At 36.2% G+C, this 10,942-nt stretch overlaps 2 protein-coding genes across 3 annotated transcripts in view; one reads left to right on the top strand and one right to left on the bottom strand.

Annotated features, from left to right (window-relative positions):
- Positions 1-135: 135 nt before the first annotated feature.
- On the top strand, positions 136-4,446 carry Sirt4 (NAD-dependent protein deacylase sirtuin-4). Its single transcript, XM_089103015.1, has 3 exons — positions 136-364; positions 1,687-2,033; positions 3,293-4,446. Exons 1-3 carry the CDS (start codon positions 148-150, stop codon positions 3,605-3,607), a joined length of 879 nt encoding a protein of 292 aa, XP_088959141.1. The 5' UTR covers positions 136-147; the 3' UTR covers positions 3,608-4,446.
- An 827-nt stretch (positions 4,447-5,273) lies between these two features.
- Positions 5,274-10,942, bottom strand: part of Pp4-19C (protein phosphatase 19C) — a 65,790-nt gene continuing 60,121 nt past the window's right edge. For both annotated transcript variants that reach the window (XM_089103687.1, XM_089103688.1), the window contains exon 7: positions 5,274-6,267. In XM_089103687.1, the coding sequence (XP_088959813.1) occupies positions 6,138-6,267 (130 nt within the window). In that variant the 3' untranslated portion in view covers positions 5,274-6,137. The remainder of the gene's footprint in view (positions 6,268-10,942) is intronic.

Below are 10,942 nucleotides of genomic sequence, written 5' to 3'. Positions count from 1 at the left end.
GACACCAATCAACCGATACTGTGCGTGGCAATATAGTTCTCTGTGTTTGATAAGCCAAGAAAAGTATCACCACTTAATATTCAAGGATTTTTTGTCTAATATTAATAGTAATTATCCTCCAGTTTGCTTTCGTTCATCTAATTTTCCATGAAGCTTATTCAATGCCACCTATCGAGGTTTATTCCGCATCACTATCCTGTTATGCCAGATGACGCCTGGAAGTTCCAAGAGTTTTTATTTTGCAATCCACGAATTTTATGTCTAACCGGAGCTGGCATCTCTACTGAAAGTGGAATTCCTGACTATAGAAGTGAAGGGGTTGGCTTGTATGCTACAAGCAAGTCGAGACCTGTCCAATTTCAAGGCAAGTGTTTTGATTTAATGAGAATATGGGCGAAATTTCTTTCATAAAAACTGTCAATTTTAAATGTTCTGAATATTAATTATGAATTCTTTCATTGGTCAGAATATCTTTATTTCAATCCGACTTTCTATCACCTCATATGCAGGCTAAATCATACTCTCCAATATTCTGACTATATCCCTGAATTCTAACGGCTTCTCATCTTTCAGATGTGGATTTGTACAGACCAGAGCTCTGATAAAGTTAAATAGTCCCTTTTTTTTAAATTAAAGGTCATAGCTTTTTCAGTTTTGCAATATTCAAGTGGTTTTGCGGTTCAGTGCTTCCCTTCGACAATTGAAAATTTGAATGAAGGATTGAGATTCTGAAAATTAAAATGTATAACATTTTGATGATTCTTCAGAATAAAATGAACTATTTCACAGAAAGAACACAGGTGGTGTTCTTCGCATGAACCCCGCTGCAAGATTCAACCTATACTCAATATATGGCAGAAGATGCTATAGAAACACTCAGTGAAAAAAACAAAAATATTCGTTATGTGGAGGAATATGGGGAAACTAAACAGGAAGGGTGTGATTGGCGATTATCGTTCAATTTGACTTCGAGCAAAAATCCCGATACCTGCAAGAATGTATTTTCAAGTTCAGTCTAAAATATTTCCGTGCTCTTCCAGACCATAGCAACTATTAACAATTCTGAAAATGGATGTCTTTTTCTGGCTTACTTAACTTTACTAGGGCTTCATATTGCGGGGAATGAGTTTTAAAGGATTCAATTTCCAGATAAGCAATTTAAAAAAAATAGAACAAACTGGGTCAAAAATAATTTTCTATTCCATACGAGCTAGCTGAGATGCTAGCCTACTCCTACTTTAATTTCCAGGTATGCTTCTTCAGATGCTTTCTCCCGAACTTTCATGACTATGGATCTGTTTTTATACTGCTTTTGATTCTTTGGGATGAATTAATGGATATTTTATGACATTTTCAACCAATATCCCTTTGTTCATCTTTTATCACATATATTTTTTTTCAGTTTTTTTTGTAGCTTGAACTCAACTTGGCTGTATTTTTGAAATATCGTCAAGACTAACCACAAAATTTAATGAAACTAAAATAATCGTCAAAAAGAACCTAAATAGCTGTTTCTTGCGTAAAACCGTGGAAGTGTGAATGTGGGGTATATTTGCTTTCATTAAATTAGCTTCTAACTAATTATTTATAATCTAATTATAGTCTTACCATTGCATTTTGTGTTTTTTTTTCAGTTCTTTTGTAGCTTCCTTTCGCCCTTTAAAAAAAATCACTATTCTTGTTTAGATTTCATATCAAACCCAAAAATACGCCAGCGTTACTGGGCAAGAAACTTCCATGGATGGCCTCATTTCTCGTCGGTCCAGCCAAATGATTCACACCGCCGTGTAGCTGAAATGGAACAAAACTGTCTTTTATCAGCAGTCGTGACGCAGAACGTCGATAGGCTCCATACAAAGGCTGGTAGTACGAATGTCATCGAACTTCACGGGACTGCGCACGAAGTCATCTGCATGCAATGTAATTACAGGGTTTCTAGATACGAATTCCAAGAAACCTTAAAAGGTTATAATGAGGAACATATTGTTAAACCAATAGAAGTCAGACCAGATGCTGACGTTGAGTTGACACAGGTATGTACTACTGATAATTTATCTCGATTAATAGCGGCGTGAGAACAACTTGGCTACATTTAGAAACTATTAAGGTAGAGGAAAAATTTAGAAGAGCAAAACTGTGGACAACATTTTAAGCTATTTAGATTTTTTGTTAAATTGAAAGTGGTGATAGATCTTCACTTTGCACAAACAAAATTTGATTAAAAAGAAACAAATCTTGTCTTGCTAGCTAGACAAGGAGATAGTATCTTCTTGCAATAATTAAAACCCTTTTATATCTGGAGAGCCAAATAAAATACTTAGTTAGCGGGTTAGAGTATAAATCTTAATTTGTCATTATGTCTTTAGAATTACCTAAATTGAGTATTTTGCAACTTTTTGTAAAGCCTATTCAATAGTTGAGCCTATTCTAAGCCTTCAATGATCCTGTACAATAACAAGCGATATTTTAAGACAATTACAAATGGTGACTGGGATTCGCCTTGAAAGTTTTGATGGAAAAAATCTATAATTATTTTAGATTTGTGGATATGTTACCAGATAGACATACAAGTCCAATTAAAGGTGTTCCAAAAGTCGAACATCGTATAATAAATGACATAGTTTGTCTAGTATCTCTTGCTCAGTTCAAAAGACACTTATGAAAAGACCTTCATAATTTCATAAGTATTTGAGAGCACATCTGCCTCAGTGTTCTTTCAAAATTTATGTCTATAAAGCAGAATAACTATAAATACTATAATTATCTACAAGAGGCCACCAAACTCACTGAAACCTCTTCTGAGTTTGGTATGATGTAGTAATTTTTGACACATTATTTTCCCAATGATTATAGATGTTATTTTGGTTCTTAAAATGTTCCTTGGTCATATTATATAGATTAATCTACAAGCAGAGGTCTGTGACTTAGGGAAGTTTGTACTGGATCTTCCTGAAAAATTCCATTGATCTACAGGAGAAGTTTGGGAAAAATACATTAAAATAACGATAGCTTCGGTTAAGAACCAGGATTTTTAAGGATCGAAACCCCCTGCCCCCAATCTTGAAAAATTCTCATTCCCATGAACTGGTCACTTTCCTGAGTATTATTTATTTTGAGCTATTATAGTCATTAATTATAGCTTAGTACAGACATGATGCCTAGCAAAAATATAGAGCAAAATGTTGCTTTGCAAAAAAAAAACAATTTTGGAAACAGAAATATCGTCTCTTCATTATTCCGACCTTTGAACTTGGGTCTAACTATTATGTTTACAAACCATTTTTTTTTTCAGGAGCAAATTGAAGGATTTTTTGTACCTCCATGCCCCAAATGTTTTGGAGTGCTCAAACCGGACATAGTATTTTTTGGTGACAACGTCCCAAAGAGCCGAGTTGACAAAGTGTTTAACCATCTAGAAGAAAGTGATGCGCTTTTAGTCTTAGGCTCTTCGTTATACGTATATAGTGGATACAGATTTACTTTGCGGGCTAAAGAATTGAATAAGTCAATAGCAATACTTAATATAGGTCAAACAAGAGCTGATCATTTGGCCAATTTAAAAATTAATGCTAAGCTTAGTGATATTCTGAAAAGTGTGAAATGTTAATTATGTATCTCAGAGCAGCTTTTCCAACCCTATTTATTTAGTAAACTGTTTTATTGTTGAGCGTGCCAAGGATTTTAGATTATTAAAAAGGCTAGAATGTCCTGAAAAACCCCTGCAAAAAATATTTCATTTGAATAGGACACCACATTAATAAAAAGCATGTTAAATGTAGCTACACTTTAACTATTAAATAAATCAATATACATCTTTTAACTTTTTTCAAATTAGCCATCAAAACCGCCTTTTATAAGCCAAAGTACTAATTCAGATGGTCCTCATTCATGTTTGTAGAAAAACCACTTTGAAGACTTCCCTTGAAGTTCCTTCTCCTGATGCCAAGTATGTTCATGAATTTGAAGGATACAGAAATTTCTTACGACAATTAGTCACGTTCTGGTCATTAGTTATAGTTAAAATAGCGCGACCGGGTTACTCTATCTTCTATATGTTGTAAAACCTTTGGCTTGTGCGAACTTTTGGCGACTAGTTTTTGTATTTATTCCATTATTCCGTTAATATTCCATGAATACATTTTTTTTTATTCGCTGATTTAAATTCCAGTACTGAGGTCAGGAACATCGAAAAAATTGGTTTATTGAACATGTAATTTCTCCCTTTTTTTTACGTAATACTTTTTTCTTTGTTTTTCAAAATGTATGTTCTCCAGAAGGGTACCTACCGCTTGAATCGTCTATTACTGAGCAAAGCATTGCAGCTGCGTTCGGCCGACTTAATCGTTCCATCTGAAAATTCAAAATAAAATTGCAAAAAGGAGAGCGGCTCACATACAAGGCAGTTCAGTGCTTAGCTATGAGGAAATAAATCTTTGTTGATCCAAATATTGTTTTGTTGTTTGCTTCTTTTTTTGATACATAGGAACTTATTTTGGAAGGAGAGGAGAAACTCGCCGAAATAACAAAAATAGAAGAACAGTATGAAAACAATACGAAATTATTGAAAGAGACTTTTTCTTAAATTATTTATTTTCAAAATAATCTAACTTGAACAAACCTCAAAACTGCGAGACGATAATGATTAGCCCATGCTTGTACCAAGGCCCCCCACCCTCAGAAAAATCGTGGCAATAAAAATGCAACTTTTGGTAATTTTATCCCCCCCCTCCTGAGGGAAAATCCTCTGCATCCTGCACAAAGAGTTGGGCTCGGGTGAACTAGTTTACTACAGTTCTTATTTTAGTACCAGCCTGGTGGGTGATTTTTGTACTAATATTCCCAAAGCTTTAAAACAACTACTGAGTGATTCTTGCAATTTACTTATTTTATATATATATATATATATATATATATATATATATATATATATATATATATATATATATATATATATATATATATATATATATATCTTAAAGGGGGGGGGGGGGTCATTAACTTTGTATCGTTTATTCAGAAGCGACTATGGCCGATTAGCAGAAAATGGAATATTTATGAACTTAGCTGTGCAGAGGCACTATATGACCTTATTTTCAAAGTAAACAGGATTAAGGACGTCGGTGACCTTACCAGTTTAAATGATATGCGATATTTGTCTCCAAAGATGGCATTGATGTCTCAATAGGTGACTAAAGAAAATTAAATGTTAAAGTCAAACCAGTTGACGGTTTTAAGCCCACATTCGACGAAATAGCGTAAAAGAAGTAAACATGGAAAAATGCAGTTGTATATTGTGACTTATCTAAAAACAGTAAAATATGTAGAAAATTTCCTAAAAAAACAAAATAACTTTTAAGCGCAGAAGATCCTATATTCCCTTCATATAAGACAATTACATGTCTTAATGAGACTAAAGAACACTAGGGAACGTTTATTCACACGTCATGGCAGCTCTAATTCAAGGTCACTACGTGCAACCCATAGCATAGTAAGTAAGAATACGAACAGTAGACAAGTTAATCAAGTTCATAGAAAAATACATGGAGAAAATTCGAAAAGACTAACTGTTAGATTTGGTTTTATGTGCTGTAATGACCAGGCAAAAAAATCTAGGATATTTGATGCTTGCTTAAGTGCTTGAGTTCGAAGAACATGGTTCACTAAATTTTAGTGTGAACTTGGTCAAAGAGACCTCTAAAATGTTCTCAAAATCCAAAACAAATTTATCCTTTTGATGCTAATCACTGTCTTAAGAAAATGTCCTTAAGATTGAGCTAAGCTAGAGGTTAGTCGAGCGTCTTGGCGCTAGAACAGTGTTTTCTACTTCGACTTGATTGACTTGATACCAGAGAGAATTATGTAATGGCTATGTAATGGCAAACCCACAGGAAAAAATTAAAAGAGCCTCAAAGTAATTTCCGTTATGTAATTCAAATCTCAATACAATTCGTCGTAGAAAAATCCAAAGCCAGAACTTCCCCATGCTAAAAATTTTCTACAATTGACCTGGTATCTGTCATTCACGGCTTGGAGCCGTGAATGGGATTACTGAAGCCTAGTAAATAACTTATTAACGGGGAACAATCAATTTAGCCTATCCTTAGAGCTGCAGTAACACTATTTTTCTAATGGCTAATTTAAAGGAAATAATCAGCCTGAGGTTTCTTTGCAGGCAATCCTCTTGTTTCTTGAGGCGCAGCTTCGAATATAGTAAACTCGCGATGTAAATTTTCGTCCAATTCTAATATCGCTGCAACATTACCACATCTAAAAAAGAAACACAAATCAAGGTACAGAAAATCTAAAGGTAAAATCACCGATCATAAAGGAGAAAAAAAAAAAAAAAAAAAAACAAAAAAAAAAAAACTTAAAACAGAACTTTGGACCGGTGAAGAATGATTACATTTAATAAGATAAGTTCCAGTGTTTCGTTGTTTTTGTTGTTTAGATTTTTGCTCTGCTTTAGTATGAAGTTCCTTTCGTTTTAGTTTTTCGTTGTTTATCTTCTTGATTTTCTTCTTTTTAAGTCCGTATGGTACTTGAACTTTCGTGCAGGGCCCATTAAGACGGAAGTGTCAATTCTTAAAGGGCAAAGGCGAAAAAAAAGCTATGGGAATTTTAAAATATATCATGAAAACCCTCGAAACTGGTACTTGGTCGAAATGATAATCACACCATTGGAAGCGCCATTATCAAAAAGCCCACACAGAGAAGTTACAGCCCTCCATTTTGAACAACAAGGAAAATCTTTTTTTTGCATGGATAGTACTGATGTGTCTGCTTTTTTCTTCACGGTTTTAACAAAAGAGATCACGCCTCTTTTTTTCTTCTTGTTTTTAACAGAAGAGACCATGCCAAAGAAAGGTACTAAGTTCTGCCATTTTGTGCTGTAAACATTAGGCCAAACAGGGCCAGAACGCTATAGAGCGAGAATTCGCAAACAGGTAACGGGCTTAGAACTATTCGTAAACTAATTGTATAGCCTCGCCATTCCAGAGCCAATAATACCGGGTGGTGGTGTATTTTTCCCTTAACGTGAAAGCAGTGCATAAAAATTGGTGTTTATTATACCTCTGAACCTACTACTATCGACACCGAACCACAGCACCAAACCCCTCACTCAGCACTGATACACACACTCCGTCTCCATACCAATTTCTTCCGAACTTCACTCTTTACTCCCTTCCATGAAATTTGTATTTCCTTTTAAATCTACTACTGCTACTGAAAACTAATCATAGCACCAAATTCTGTGACCCTGTCCGATGAAGTTCCAACTTATTTTTTCATTATTTGAAAATAGAACTCTCTTCAAAAACGTCCTACTTTTAGTTTGGCCCAGAATGATTGCCAGCAAGTACGATTTTCGTTAGTCTATCGTCCTTCGTCCGTAAAACTTGACTAACCGTGTTCACAATCAAACCATGATTGCCCTAGAAAGTGGAATCGGACCTAATCATAGGCAGCGCAATCGCGCTGCCTAAGTTAAGAACGATGCTGGCACAATGTATTATTATTTTTTTTTTCCTATACCAGGGCACTTCGTATCGAAGGAGTTGTCGTACAAACTTCAAAAAGGACTCATTCGATTAGAAATTAACGTGGCTAGTCCCCTTTTAATAGTCAAAAGTAATTGGAGGATAACTAACACCCCTCTCACACCCACCATTTCCCCAAACACATCCAATCAAAATTTTGAGATAGCCATTTTGTTCGACGTAGTTAAAAAGTCTGGAAATTATGTTTTTGAGGATGACACTCCCCTCAAAGCCCTCAGGGCAAGGGTTATAAGTTAGGTCATAAAAAGGAATTGTGCCCTTTTTAATAGTCGAAAATTATTGGAGGATAACTAACACCCCTATCACACCCATAATTTCGCCAAACACATCCAATCAAATTTTGAGATAGCCATTTTGTTCGACGTAGTTAAAAAGTCTGGAAATTATGTTTTTGAGGATTACAGTCCCCCCCCCCCCCACAGCCCTCAGGGCAAGGGTTATAAGTTAGGTCCTGGGGGCATAAAAGTTTTTTTTTTTTTACAAAGAAAGCGTTGTTGTAGAAGCTTCCAAAAGGAATCATTGAAACGGCTAGTGTCAGGGCCAGAACATAATTTGCACTTTACTGAAAAAAATATAAATGTTTTTAATTTTATAACTTTAATAAATCAAATAATAACATTTTGGTTACTAAATATTAGTATATGTATATTAAACTGACAATGCACATTCATTTGTAATTTTGAGATAGCCATTTTGTTCAGCGTAGTTGATTTCCAGATAGAAAATATGTTTTTGAGGAGATCACTCCCCCAAAACCCTCGGGGCAAGGGTTTTAAGTTATGCCCTGGGGGCATATAAGAATGATGTTGGCACAATGTATTATTTATTATTTTTTTCCTTTAGAGCAGGGCCCTTCGTATCGAAAAAGTTGTCGTAGAAACTTCGAAAAGCGCTCATTCAATTGGTGGAGTGGCTTATGCCCTTTTTAATAGTCGAAAGTTATTGGAAGGCGACTAACACACATTCCACGCTCACCATTTCCCGAAACCCATTCAATCAAAATTTTTAGATAGCCATTTTGTTCAGCGTAGGCCTAGTTGATTTTCCAGATAGTGCCCTTTTTAATAGTCGAAAGTGATTGGAAGGCAACTAACACCCCTCTCACGCCCAGTTTTCCCCAAACACATCCAATCAAAATTTTGAGATATCCATTTTGTTCAATGTAGTTAAAAGTTTTAGAAATTAGGTCTTTTAGGAGGATGACCCCCTCAGAGCCCTAAGAGCAAGGGTTGTAAGTTATCAATCAAAATAGCCATTTCATTCAACGTAGTTTTGAGTTCGGGAAATTAGCTCTTTGAGGATGACAACCCCCCCACCCCAGAACCCTCAGGAGCAGTGGGTGCAGTCTTGCCGTGATGGGATATACTATGCTCTTAGAACATAATGTTATAAACACTTCCCAAAGAGATCAGTCGATCGGAATTGGAAACTATTAGTGGCCTTTTTAATAGTCGAAAGTGACTGGAAGGCAACTAACACCCCTTCCACGCCCACCATTTTCCCAAACACATCCAATGAAAATTTTGAGATAGCCATTTTGTCTCACGCAGTTCAAAGTTCAAAGAATTATACCTTTGAGCAGGACACTCCCCCCACAGTCTTCAGGGCAAGGGTTATAAGTTATGCCCTGGGGGTATATAAGGTTTTTATTGAAATGTCTGTCGTATAAACTTGAAAAAGGGCTCATTCGATTTGAAATTCAAAGGGCTAGTACCCTTTTTAATAGTCGAAGGTGATTTGAGGGCAACTAACCCCCCTCTCACGTCCAACTTTCCCCAAACACATCCAATCAACATTTTTAGATAGCCATTTTATTCGACGTAGTTGAGATTTTTGGAAATTATGTCTTTAAGGATGACAACCCCTCCCCCCACAGCCTTCAGGGCAAGGGTTGTAAGTTATGCCCTGGGAACATATAAATTTTTTATTGAAAGCGTTGTCGTAGAAACTTCAAAAGGGCTCATTCAATTGGAAATTGAAAGGACTAGTGCCATTTTTAATAGTTGAAAGTTATTGTACAGCGACTAATACCTTTCTCATACCCACCATTTTCCCAAACACATCCAATAAAAATTTCGAGATATCCATTTTGTTCAATGTAGTTGAAAGTTCTGGAAATTAGGTCTTTTAGGATGATAACCCCTCAGAGCCCTAAGTGCAAGGGTTGTAAGTTATGCCCTGGGGGGATATAAGGTTTATATAAATTTCAGAAAGGGCTCATTTGATTGGAAATTCAGATTGCCCTTTTTCATACGCAGCGTAATCGCGGTGCCTAAGTAAAGAACGATGTTGGCACAATGTATTATTTTTTTTTTCCATACTAGGGCACTTCGTATCGAAGGAGTTGTCGTAGAAACTTCGAAAAGGGCACATTCGATTGGAATGGCTAGTGCCATTTTTAAGTCGAAAATGATTGGAAGGCAACCAACGCACCATCCACGCCCACCGTTTCCCCAAACACCTCCAATCCAAATTATGAGATAGCCACTTTGTTCAGCGTAGTTGATTTTCAGATATAAATTATGTTTTTGAGGAGGACACTCCCCCACAGCCCTCAGGGCAGGGTTGTAATTTATGCCCTGAGGGCATATACGTTTTTTTATAGAAAGCGTTGTTGCAGAAACTTCAAAAAAGGCTCGTTCGATTGGAAAAAAGTGCCCTTTTTAATAGTCGAAAGTGATTGGAGGGCAACTAATCCCCCTCTCACGCCCACCTTTTCCCCAAACACATCCAATCAAAATTTTGAGAAAGCCGTTTTGTTTAACGTAGTTGAAAGTTCTGGAAACAAAGTCTTTGAGGATCACAACCCCCCAAGAGCTCTCAGGGCAAGGGTTGTAAGTTATACCCTGGGGGCAAATAAGGTTTTCAAAGAAAGCGTCGTCGAAGAAACTTCAAAAAGGGCTCAACTGATTGGAAATTGAAATGGCTAATGCCCTTTTTAATAGTCTAAAGTGATTGGAAGGCAACTAACACCCCTTCCACGCCCACCATTTATCCAAACACATCCAATGAAAATTTGAGATAGCCATTTTGTTCAAAGTTGTTGAAAGGTCCGGAAATTATATCTAAGAGGATAACACTCCCCCACAGCCCTTAGGGTAAGGGTTTTAAGTTATGCCCTGGCGGTATATAAGGTTTTTATAGATAGTGATGTTGTAGAAACTTCAAAAAGGGCTCATTCGATTGGAAATTAGAAGGGCTTGTGCCCTTTTTAATAGTCGAAAGTGATCGGAGGATAACTAACACCCTTCTCACACCCACAATTTCGCCAAACACATCCAATCAAAATTTTAAGATAGCCATTTTGTTCAACGTAGTTAAAAAGTCTGGAAATTATGTTTTTGATGATGACACTCCCCCACGGCCCTCAGGGCAAGGGTTAT

Source organism: Artemia sp. Qi Xiang Cuo, chromosome 17, assembly GCF_049724085.1.
Source record: "Artemia sp. Qi Xiang Cuo chromosome 17, ASM4972408v1, whole genome shotgun sequence".
Lineage (NCBI taxonomy): Eukaryota > Metazoa > Arthropoda > Branchiopoda > Anostraca > Artemiidae > Artemia > Artemia sp. Qi Xiang Cuo.
Note: the sequence above shows the minus strand (reverse complement) of the source record. Positions and strands in the feature narration are given on the sequence as shown.